Consider the following 12974-nt stretch of genomic DNA (forward strand, 5'->3'; position numbering starts at 1 on the left):
ATGGCGGCGCCGTCGCGGCTCCTGATCCGCGGGGGCCGCGTGGTCAACGACGACTCCTCGCAGGTGGCCGACGTGCTGGTGGAGGACGGCGTGGTGCGGGCGCTGGGGCGCGACCTGCTGCCGCCCGGGAACGCGCCGGCCGGGCTGCGGGTCCTAGACGCCGCCGGCAAGCTGGTCTTGCCCGGCGGCATCGACACGCACACGCACATGCAGTTCCCCTTCATGGGCTCGCGGTCCGTGGACGACTTCTACCAGGGCACCAAGGTACCCGCCTCGCCGCGCCCTGCACCCCGGGACGCCCGCCGAGTCCTCGGCCGCCTCTGAGGCTGCCCACCCCTCCCCCCCGGGGTCTGGCTGGGCCGGCTCGCGCCGGCGCCGCGCGGAGGGCTGGGGGGGCGGGAGCGAGCCGCGGAGACCCGAGCTGGGTCAAGGCGCCCACGCGGAGCTTCCTTCTTCTAGGGGGCTCTCCTCGGTGGCATCAGCCCGGCTTTGGCCAAGCCGGGCGTCCCCTACTCTCTTCGGGTAATTGGCAGGTTTACGGCAGCCTATTCCCGCACCCTCGTTTCTCTGCACTCCTCCCCCCGAACCCCTCTTTTTCACTGGGTGTTCGGTGGAAGTCCACAAGTCCTCCATAAAATCGATAGACTCTTTTAAGTCGACACTCCCAGCCGTTGTCCCCATCATCCATCCCCAGCCCAAACCGAGTGAAAAATCCATTCACCTGGAAGTTACTGCCGTCACTCAAACGCTGGCAGTGCGCGGAGGGTGATAGTGATGAGCCCACGCGTCCACAGTCTTTGCCTCCACCCACCAGCCGAAAAAGGACGCCGCGGACAAGGGTTTCCAAGAGAACTGTTGCAGAAATGGTCTCCCAACACTCGCACTTAACCTGTCCCCACCACTTCTCCGACGTGCTTGCCCCGGGGACATTAAACACAGACCCTGATTCTTGCTGTTTGAGCACCTGCATCTTTACTGATGGTGTAGGAGGATCAGATCACAGGTCCCCAGATGAGGGAGGCTTGGGTTTCTCGAGACACAAAGGCCTAGAGGCTCAGTCTATGAAAAGAACCTTAAACGGATCTTCAGAGCTCCCGAAACCAAGATCAGGAGATGAACAGGGCAGCCGTACAGGAACATAAAGTTAAAACTGCCCGCAGCACTTTGGCTGGAGCCAAACCTACACCCTCCTTGAGGCTTGCGTTTGGGGATGTGGTGGGAGAAACGGCTCCTTTCAAAGTGGAAGTATCTATACCCTTAAGGTCTAAGCTGTCACTCACGGATGCGTGGGTTTTTCCTGGTGGGCCACGCCCTGGTGTGTGTGAAACAGATCGGGCTGTTTAGTGCAGGTACAGGCTGCAAACACTTTCAGAGCAGTTTTGAGGATATCTGCGTTACCCAACCGATTTCTAACAGTTTTACTCTCCCTACATCTCTCTCCTTCCACGTTCCCCAGTCCTCTAGGATAGACCAGAATGTTTCACAGGAAAAAGAACCGTCTGACCCAGAGAGAGGGGTCTGGGGCAGGCTGCTGACGCCAACATTTGCAAAGTGTCCTCCTAGTGACTAATTATCAACGTTTATCATCAGGACAATGGTCAAGGTCGTTTGTAGGAAGGATCGTTATCTGTTGTGAAGAGTATTCATTTTTCTCTCTTGCTAAAAAACGTGAAATTTGCTAAATTTCAATGAATTTATGTTGACATTTAAAATACGTTTTTTAGATATCCAAGCAATACACGATTATAGACAATTGGAAAAAAATAATAGGAAAGTAGAAAGAGGAAAAGTATTACCCATAATCTCCCAGTCAGTGACAACCAATGTTTTGGTGTATTGTCTTTATGGTTTTCATATGCTTTATTTTACATAATTGAGGTGGTATTGTGCATGTGTGTATGAATGTGTGTACCTGTATTATACAAGTTTTGTAACCTGTTGTATTCAGTTATAGTACATGCACTTTCTGTTATCACAGACTCGTCATTCACTAAGTGCATTGCTGATGGCAGGGCATTCCATTGACACCCCCATTTGCCAAGTGGGGACCTGCTGCAATGGCTGACCATCAGTCACCAGGCCCACTAGCATTATCCCCCCTCATTATTTCCCTTTCTCTGATCAGGGTTTCAGATGAAGCAGCCAAGAAGAGGGGTTAGAATGTTGCCAGGACAGGACATTCCTTCTCATTCTCTTATCTGTGCATGCCCCAAGACCCTGGGAGGTGGTTCTTAGTTTTCTCTCTGTTCTTGTCCATTCTGGGATTCCAGTGTGGAGAGATTTACGATTCCATACTTAGAAGGCAGGTTTTTGTAGCATATTATATATAGTCTGTTCTCACCATTTGAAAGAACTTACTCACCAGTTGATTCTCTAGGTGTTTATGTACTTAAAGGTTGTGAAAACATTAAAGGAAAACATGTTTTTCATGAGCTTAGGATCACAAGCAGAAAATGATATGGTCCAAGATAAGGTCAAAGATTTAGCAAAGACTAAATTCACCTGGAACATTAAACAGTACTTACAAAAGGGCTAAGTTGCAAAATTGGTTGGTTGAATCCCAGGACATCCCCATCCCACAAACAGATGAGGCTCCGTAAAATGGAACCAGCCAGGTAAATACAGATAAACATGAGCATTAACGTATTGGCCTGAGTTCTGAAAGAAAGGCATTGTGGAGTTATTTTGTCCTCTTTTCTAGAGTCTTCACGATAATTCCCAAGGCAATGTTGATTGGAGTTTCTGGTTTGGGGAGACAGGGACAAAGAAGTCTTTTGTAAATGCTCGTCATATTATATACCAAACTTGAAAAACATCTTATGAATACTGTTAAGTAACATTTACTTTATCAAGTCCGTGCTATGTACTAGACACTGTGCTAAGCTGTGCATTGTCTTCCAACGATCCCAGGTTCCACTGTCTACTCTTCACAATTGAAGAAACTGAAACTTAAGTCACTTGCCCAAGGTCGCACACCTGGTAAGTGGCAGAGTGGCTCTTCAAATTCAGGACTGCCTGCCATCCCTAGAGCTCTTACCTACTAGGTTCTCTTCCTTTCTGAAATGATGATTGAAAAAAAGTCTAATGTTTAGATTCGTCACAATGGCAGTAGGTAGATGAAAAAGCTGTAAATGTAAGGTGTGTGTTACTGTGAGATGTCTTTTGTCAAAGACAGAGCAAAGTCATCTTTCAGAAATACACTAGCCCTTCTTTACCTTCCCGACACTGGAGGCAGTTAAGGTTGTCAAAATAAATATACATCTCACGGTGTGGGTTTGTGAGACATTTATACATGCATTTTTAGCCACATCATCCCGAAGTCTACAGAAATGGGTACCTTAAGTACAGAAAGCCATAAAGTAAGAACGATATATCATGCTTTCAGGAGATGGGCCCCAAAAGGTTAGACCAACAGCTGTGTGCTTCCTGCAAGCATAATGCTAATCATTTATAATATCTGACAAACAGAAGGGATACTATTTGTGGTGTTCTATGTATTGATCACTAGATTGTGATGGACCCCGGTTTTAAAAATGAAATATAGGTCAACCAAAGGTTACATATTTTGGAAATCTAATTCATGTCAGAGGTAGGTTTAAAGCTTATAATTGATTTACTTAATTACAGGTAAAAGCTTTCCATCTGATGTAAGTAATGGAAATAGCATTCTGCTTTAAAGAAATCATATTTCATTTTGTTGGTCTAGACTAGATGTACAGTGGTCTTCCAGTAATTCAGTATCCATCGTGAAAGACAATGGGATTTTTTTATTCAAATGGGTATTAAAAATTAGATAAACTTGAAGGAAATATGACTTTGCTTTTACTACATCCTGTGATAAGAGAATGAATTAAAAGAACCTGGCCAGTCTTCAAATATATGTATTTGTATTCAGACATAGATACAGCCTGGAGTGGGTGGACTTACATTAAAAACCTGGCAGCGTCAGTAGCTGGCAAAAGGATCTTTTTTTTTTTAATTGAGAAAATGCAGAACACTTTTTTTGTAAAGGGCAAAAAGTACTCAAAATTATCAAGAGAGAAAATTATACTTTGCTCTGGAACATTTTGGTAAAATGCCATGGAGATGATTACTTATAATAAGGCAGTGGAAGGTATATGATTAAGCACATACTTATGGTTGTATTTATAGAGCTTCCTCACCTGGTAGAAGAGCTGTGATTCAGAGAGCTTGGTTACAAACCAACTCCCTTTTTCTGTTTCTTGCTGGAGCTCCAGGATGGTTTTCAGAAGCTGTGCATGCTGACTGCATGACCCTGGGCAAGTCACTTCCTCTACTGGTGTTGTCAGCATTTCCATATCTGTAAAACAAGGCAATAGTTAGAACATCTCGGATTACTTTTTTTTTTTAAGTAATGAAAAATACATATATTTATCATTCAGGAAAATGCTGGAGCATTATATTCGCTTATCATACATAGTTGAATGAAGACACTGCTTTTTTTTTAAAGGAAAATACAGAAGAGTATAAAGAAAAATAATATCTAAATCATCTATAATTTCAACATTTTGCTTTTAACATTTTCCTTTCAGATTTTTCTTTTTTGGGGCACATGTAAACATTCTTCCTCCTACTAAATGGTGCATACACTTTGGAATCAGCCTTGTTCATTAAACCTTTCCCCCGCGGCCTTCACTGTTGTCAGAGAACGTGATTTCTGTGGCCTGTTGACTTCTCCGAGGCTGAGTCCCAGATCTTTCTCTCTGGTCTTGTATCTCTTCTGCATCAGGCTTCCATTTCGGCCCATCTGACAATGAATGTCCCACAGGCGCCTCAAACTTCAAGTGCCCAAGTTTATCCTTCTCTTCAAGTGCTCGACCCATTTTTCATCCTCTGTTTCCCCAACTGTTAACAGCTCTACTCTCGTCTTGTTCGTGTTGGACATTTTGGTGGTTTCCAGCTTTTCTGGCTTGTGCATAACAATGTTGTGACGTAATTCATCACTCAGGTCCCTGATGATTGACGTAGAAACCACCCCTCAGGGTGAAATGCCTGGGCCAGTGAGTGTTAGATCCATCCTAAAGGAGTCTAACACATACATACATCCAGATTGCCCTTCAATTTATGCCCCCCTCCCAGCAATACATCCTAATTCACATCTCGCTGTATCCTAGCTAATTGTGGATATTGACTTTTTAAAAATCTGTGCTAATTTAATAGGAAAAGCATAGAATTTCTTAATGTTTTTAAACAAGCATTTCTTTAATTGCTTGTAAGGCTGAGCTTTGAACATTCTTGTGTTAATAACTTCCATGTTCCAGCTGTGAGAGTGTATAATTCTGTGATTTCCTTCAGTGGCTATTTACTGATTACAACGTTAATCTTGGCACTCATCAGAGGAAGAAAATAAAACCATCTCAAAGATTAATTTGAAACCACTTGATATTAAATAGGGCTTTGGCCCTATTGAAGGTATTGTGTGTTAGGAATCCTTTCACTGAATTTTACAGAATCTGGGACTTGCCTTCTTTCAGTTTTCATACTTGAGTTTTGCATGCTTTTCACTTCCACTGCTTGTTTTCTCCCTCATTTATCTGGACTGCATGCCTTCAGTGTCTGACAGAGGTAGTCAGGATTCAAGGTTTCCTTGACGTTGCTGTAGGGAAAGAAAAATTTTCCTCTAACCTCTATGTTTAGTTTCTGGGGGCCCACAAATTAAACTGACAAAAGACAGATTCACAAGAGAAAAGATAGATTTTTAAAATTCATGTACATTCAGTGCAAGTTCACAGAAAAATGTGCTTCAAGGAGGCAGTTAGAATTTGGGGCTTCTGTATCACCTTAACAAGGGAAGGGGAGGGGAAGAAGGGCACTTATGGAAAAACAAATGACTTTCAGGAAAGACCAGTGGGTTCTTAGGGGAATAGATGGAGATACGATAGTTCATGACGAGGTCTGTTTAGGTGCAGTGCAGGCTTCTAGTCTCAGGTGGTAAGAATCATCTCCCTGGAAAGGCATTTATGACAATTCAGTTCTTTTGAAAAGCTCTGCTTTTAGGCAGGTAAGGGAGTTCAGGAAAAAAAGCCTATTCTCAAATGCCTGCAGCTCAAAATGATTTTTAGGCCACAGTGGCACATTCTGGACCTTGTCACTGCCATCTAATATGGAATAAACTTAAGCTAAGGGATTTTCAAGTTGATAGTTATGTTCCATGAATTCAGTCAACAAATAGTTCTTGGAAACCCACTACGTGCCAGGCATTATGGTTGGGGTTATAGAGATGAAAACAGTGGTCTTTGCTCGCAATGGCAGACAGACTGGAGGTATATGGGGTTCTAATTTATCTTGGCTTTAATAATAAATTATATACAGTGGACTTTTGCACTTGTAGCCTTAACTTGGACAATTTGTGACTATTTTTGAGTGGACAGTTTTTGACCTGGCGTTTTCCCTTGTGCTTAGTCACCATTCATAATTGCTGGCATCGCTGGGCTGCATTTCCAATACGTGAGCCTCAGCCACTCCCCAGAGCCTTCTCCTCAACACCGTCTGGTGCTTTTTTTCAGATGTCACAAAACAGGTGAGGGAGGACACTGCAATTTTTCTGTTATGTTTCATTGCATCTAATAGAAGAATGTCATGTTTTAGTGATAGTCATGAGTTCCTGAGCCCTGAGGATCTGTTCACACGTAAAAGCTTAAAATAAAACAAACCATAATCTTTTCTTAAAAACAGGAAATTATTGGAGGCATAGATATAGAAATAGACTATAATTCTGTTTTGTTAGAAGTCCTGGTTAACGCTGATTAGGTAATGGGCTTGGGACAAAACTAAGCATTCAGCTTTCAAGTGTGCTCAGAGTCTACGTTCTACAGTAACAGTTTCATAGAAGGATTTCAGAAACCTCACAGCCAGGGCTAGCAGTATTTCTGAGAAACGAAGTCTCACGTGAATATGCAACTTGTGCAGCTTTCCCACTTTGCTGTTGGAAAAGTGAACCATCTTAATTCTTCCATCTCATAATTTCTGGGAGAAATTCATTGGTCTCTCTTCCTTTCTTCCTTAAACATTTAAAGAGTATTTATGTACCAGGCACTGTAACAGGCACAGGGCATATGGAGATGAAGCTACATCAGCTAAATCAGCATCTCTGGGGGACAGGATAAAAGTTCCCTAGACCATGTCAGTGTGCAGCCAGGGTTAGGAGTCACTGGACTAGGTCAAGAGGGGACAGGGAGAGAAGAGTATGGGTGACTTGTCTCTCTGAGGTGGAAAGGAACTCAGATCGTTCAGGGCTTTATGGGCTGTGTAATAACTGTTTTCTTCATCCTGAGAGAAGAGGGAAGTCCATAACAGATTGGAAGTGGCCCAGACTAACTGGTCTAGTCTAGTCAGAAGATGAGGGTTGCACAGGGCAACGGAGGTGCAGATGCAGGAAGTATGGACACTCATGGAGTAGGTAGGGCAGGGGATAGGTTGCTGATGGATTGGATTTGGGGATGTAGGGAAGGGAACAGGAAGACGTCAAGGGTGCCTCTTGAGTCTGTGGTTTGCACAGTGGGATAGATGATGGTGTGATTAATGTTTCACATTTGGGGAGGCAAGGAGTGTGGAGAGGCCCTGTGGAGGACATCTTTACAAAGCTGGATATGCTTCTAGAGTTGGAACGTAAACTGGGATCATGAAGTTTGTTTTCATAAGTCTTAGTGACTATGAGAAATCTGAAAATTCAGCCACGTGTTTTTCTCCCTAAGGCTCAAATGTACTGTTGGCTTTCTTTTTGTTTTATTTGGGTCGAGCAGGTGCTCTGATAAATTTTAGTGAAACAGTCACTTGTTCTCAGTTGAGCTTAGAAATGAAAATTCAGTGACCCCATAAAAGGAAAGAAAATCCTTGGGATGCTTTCAATAATGATTTACAACCTAATACAGTCCTAAATAAAATCTTGTGCTCTGTCATATTATGACCCCACTGTTGGTTAAGAGTTTATCCCAATTTATGTTCTATCACGTTTTCACCTAAGACAGCACATGCTCTTTTCCCCTCAAGAGAAGGTTTTAGACAAATTGGAAGGTTTTCAAGGGAGAACAGCCAAAGTAATTAGGAGCCGAAAGAACTGATTTATGAGCCAAGATTAGAAAAGGCAAACGCATTTTGTTTGGCTAACTGACAAATAAAGGAGAAGTCAATCAGCAATAAATACAAAGGAAACAGTTAGGTTTTGTATAAAAATAGGAAAGAAATTTTCACCCTTTACTGGCTCTCCCTCCCCTAAACTCTCTTCATTCTTCAAATGTTGATCCTGGTGAACATTTTGTGAAGTGAATCTAGAAGCATCTGATGTTAAAAGCAATTCAATGAATACTGAAAATATCCAAGGTGAGCTAGGAATGAGATGTTCTGATGAGTTGGTTTGCTGGATAAAGTTAATTATCTCGTGGCTAACAAGTGTGTGGAGGCCAGGAAGCACTAATATGGGCCTTTCCTTGTAATAACTCTTTTAGGGGCGCATTATTTCAATGGCAGCTGTCGCAGCGACGAACATCACATGAGCTTAATGAAGTTGCGTCTCATTTGTGAATTTACAATTTATAATTTGATGGGACTTGTTTTGTTTTGGTATGGCTTTGGGTTTCCTAAATGCTTGATTCATTTTACCAACCTATGCCTTTCTCCAAGTAATGATTCACTGATGACCTGGGGCAACAGGCTGGAAGTCAGATCACACTAAATGGAAGATGGGATAAGGGGGAATGGCCTGCATAGGGTTGGGGCCCAGAGTAGGCTGAATGTAAGACCTCCTGCTCAAAGCTGTATCCTCCTCCATGTTCCCAGTGAGAATTTACCAGCTGTGAGACCCTGGAGAGTCATTTGACCTCTCTGAGCCTCATTATCCTCAACTGTAAAATAAGAAAAGCAATTTCTACCTCTCAGGACTATAGCAAGGCTTCATTCAATGAGCTAATGTGTGTAAGATGCTTAACCCAGGACTGGGCATTTGAACAAGCTCTTCTTTCAAGTGGCAGATACTTCCCGGGAGGGGCAGGTCTCCTTCACACCTCCTGGTGTCCCCTCTAATTGGGATTACAGAACTGCAGCTCTGGCGTGTGGCTCCCTGGATCCAGTGGAAAGAAGGGAACATTTCAGATCTTGAAATAATAGTCAGGGATTTGAGATAACTTTGGGCAGCCAAGGGACCCTGGGTAACCAGAGAGAACCGAAGAGGCAGGAGGAAGAAAGAGGTTCAAAGGAGGCTGGGGCGCTGACAGTGCCCGGCCTCTGTTTGCCAGGTCCCGGGGTAGCAGCCAGGATCCCTGCGGCAGGTGGTTGGATAAAGCCCCAGGGCTTTGGAAAAAGACAGGTTCCGTTTTCAATCCATTGCCTAGGATTGACCCAGGCTATCCTGTCCCTGGCACTATAGTTTTTCTAGATCTGTTCCCATTTTGAGGGTGAGGAGAAGGAGGAAATCAGGGAGGAGAAACAGAACAAGAAGAAACCAAAGAAGGCAAATGGCTGCTCCTTTTCTGTTCATCAGGGAGATTGAGCATTTGTGATAAATCCTTATTTATGGGCTTTTAAATGATAGTCCCAGGAATTTCAATTTGCTGTAGTTTAAAAAAAAAAAAAAAAAGTGGCCGTTTGACCATCACATCTTCAGTCTCATAAGAGGCCCATCGAAGTTGAGCTACTTAATTTGTCTGGCATATACATGCATACCTGGATTTGTATCACATATATGTAAAATCTTTATTTTTTCTTCTTTTGAAAGTTAGGCTTTGTTATAGAAAATGTAGCAACTATTGAAAATAAAATTTAACTAGAGGAAAATTAAAAGGATCTGCAGTCACTCCACCCAGAAGCAGCCACTGGCTCAGACCTGTTTTGTTTTCTTGCTAAGGGTTGGTATGTTCTGGAGCATGCTGCCGTGGCTTCTCTCTCTCTCTGGTTATTTCCCCTGACCTTGGGACCCGTCTGGCACCCTCTGCAAGGTGGCTGCCACATCTTTCTCCTGCGTTTGAGTGCTCTTCAGCCTCAGGGCTGTGTTTCTCTGTCTGCAAACACACAGAGTGGACATACGCCCGAGCACCCCACGCCCGGGGTGCTCTCCGCAGAATTCATGCCCCCTCCAAAGACCAGATCGGCTGCCCTCCTCCGTCCCCTCCTCCGCCACCTCTCAGTCACTCCGGTCAAAATCAGCTCCTGGACTCCCGTCACCCCCGCAGACAGCCAGCCACTGCCTTGCCTTCTTCTGGGAACCATTGCTTCACACGTCCCAGTCTTCTGTTTTTAAAGTACAGTTGGTTTACAGTAGTATGTTGGTGTCAGGTGTACAGCATAGTGAGTCACTGTTTTTGCAGATTATACTCCATTATAGGCTATTACAAGATAATGGGTATAATTCCCTGTGCTGTACAGTGTATCCCTGTTGCTTATCTGTTCTATACATAGTTGTCTGTATCTCTTAATCCCATACTTCTAATTTGTCCCTCCCCATCTTCCTTCTCTCCTTTGATAACCACAAGTTTGTGTTCTCTATCTGTGAGTCTGTTTCTCTTTTGCATGTAGATTCTCTTCCCTTTACCACTTTTCTACTGATGCTTCCTCACGGACCCTTTTCTCAGAGTTTCCCCCCTGCTGTCAACTGTTACTGAAAGCCCTGGCTCTGGAGCCCAATGACCTGGGTCCAATCTTGCCTTTGTTATTCTCTAGCTGTGAGATGTGGGGAGTTATTTCATGGTGCTGTTCTCAGTTTCCTCAGCTCTGAAAAGGGGTTAACAATACGACCTGCTGCAGAGCTCGTGAGATGGTGAAAGCACTTAGAACATCAGAATAGTTCCTGGCACATAATAAGCACTCACTACAAGTTAGATGCTATTATCCTTATTGGCAACTGCACATTTATGTCCTAATGCTAATTCAAATCCCAGCTTCCTCTGATCTGTTTCCTTCCTCTGAATTCCCAGGAGTCTTTTCCTCTTCTAGGGAGCCTAGCAATTTTAACTTCCCTTTAGCAATTCCTATACCACATTTACTGTGGAAGTGTACTTGCTACCTATTATTACCATCTGATTATTTTATTATAATTGTTTGCACATGTTTCTGTCTCCCCCTCTAGACCGTCTGATTATTTGTGTGTGTCTGATTATTAGTGTGTCACATGGTGGAGTGACCAGGTGAACCACTGGGGGGTCCAGTTTCTTCCATTTAGTCCCTTAGTCCTTGCTCTGTACAAGATCAAGAAATGGGCAATGTCAAAACACAAGAAACTGGTGATGTTGGTGGCTTCCTGGAAGTCAGAATTGGAGAGAAGACTTTTCATTGCATTGTGTGTAACAGCCCACTCACCCCCTGTAATGGCTTACTTGGGTAGGCATTTTTTTGGTAATAATTTTATTAAGATGTAATTGATATACAATACCAGTTAGCCATTTAGAGTGTACAGTTTAATGTTCTTTAGTATATTCACAGAGCTGTGCAACCATCACCACAATCAATTTTGGAACATTTTTATCTCCCCAGAAAGAAGCCCATACCCTTTAGCTATCACCCCAGCTTTCCCCAAGCCCCCTGGCTCCAGGAGACCACTATTCTACTTACTGTCTCTATGGATTTATCTCTTCTGGACAGTCCATATAAATGGAATCATATGATATGTGATCTTTTGTGACTGGATTCTTTCACTTAGCATCATGTTTTCAAGGTTCATCCAAGTTGTAGCAGGTGAATCAGAACCTCATTCCTTTTTATGGCCAAATAATACTCCATTGTATGAATATACCACATTTTGTTTATCCATTCATCAGTAGATGGGCATTTGGGTTGTTTCCACTTTTTGATTATTATGGATAATGCTGCTCTGAATATTTGTGTACAGGTTTTTGTGTGGACATGTTTTCATTTCTTTTGGGTATGTACTTAGGAGTGGAATTGATGGGTCATATGGTAACTCTATGAGGAACTGCCAAACTATTTTCCAAAGTGGCTGCATCATTTTATTTATATTTCTACCAGCACTGTATTTAGTTTCCCCACATCCTGCATGTGATAGACATTGAATTTGGAAAGAATTGCTCTTTAAGCTTTATTTTCTAGTTCAGTAGACACTAAAAAAGTACTTTCTTCCAACACTTTAACAGCACTTTCTATTAGAAAAATGCCCTTCAGCCTCAAGGGATTTCTGTGAGAAGACATTTTAGAAGGAAGAAGGTGAGAAGGTTAATCTGCATTGAAATAAAAATATAGAGCCTGAGGAATTTTTTCTGGTATTGTCATTATACCAATGGGGATTTCTTAAGAAATGCAAATATGTATTGTTTTGCCATGCATAAGGCAATTGTTATCTAAAGATAAAGTACAGGATCCTGTATAAATAGTGAGATTTTTGAGAGTAAAAAGAGTTGGAGTGGGACCAAGTGACTTGAGGAAAAATAAAAATCCATTGAAGTAAGCAAGAACAAGGAGATAGAATGGAGCCAATGTAGCAGCTGGGACGTTGGGAGCACTCGGCATGTCTGGGGGGCTGTGAGTGGTGGGGGAAGGTGACAGGGGTGCAGACCTGGGAGGGAAGCTGGTGGCACTCCCTTCTTTGTTGTACCATGACCATGTTTCTGGTGGTGAGAGGAGTCAATGTAGGAAAAGTGGGGAAATGCCTGATTCTAAAGCAGTGGTGCAAAGGCTCATCACTCATTGTGGGCTGAAGCTTATGAAGCACTTACCATCAGTCAAACACGGTATTAAGCACTTTATATACGTCACCCCAATTTAAACCTCCCAACAACCCTATGGTGCAGGTACAATTACTGTCCTCACTTTACAGGTTAGGAATCAAAGGCGCACAGAGGTTAAGACATTGCTGTCTACACTCCCATGTTCATTGCAGGATTATTCACAATAGTCGAGATATAAATAAATTAACGTGTCCGTCTACGAATGAGTGGATAAAGGAAATATGGTGTATGTATACATGGAATATTATCCAGAAAGAGGGAAATCCTGCCATCTGTGACAAAGGG

General features: G+C 43.1%; 1 protein-coding gene across 4 annotated transcripts in view; it reads left to right on the forward strand.

Moving 5' to 3' along the window:
• DPYS (dihydropyrimidinase) overlaps positions 1 to 12974 on the forward strand; it is an 80915-nt gene continuing 67941 nt past the window's right edge. For all 4 annotated transcript variants that reach the window (XM_024129976.2, XM_024129974.2, XM_055091233.1 and 1 more), the window contains exon 1: positions 1 to 264. In XM_024129976.2, coding sequence (XP_023985744.1) covers positions 1 to 264 — 264 coding nt within the window. The remainder of the gene's footprint in view (positions 265 to 12974) is intronic.

Source organism: Physeter macrocephalus, chromosome 15 (assembly GCF_002837175.3).
Source record: "Physeter macrocephalus isolate SW-GA chromosome 15, ASM283717v5, whole genome shotgun sequence".
NCBI classification, from domain to species: Eukaryota; Metazoa; Chordata; class Mammalia; order Artiodactyla; family Physeteridae; genus Physeter; species Physeter macrocephalus.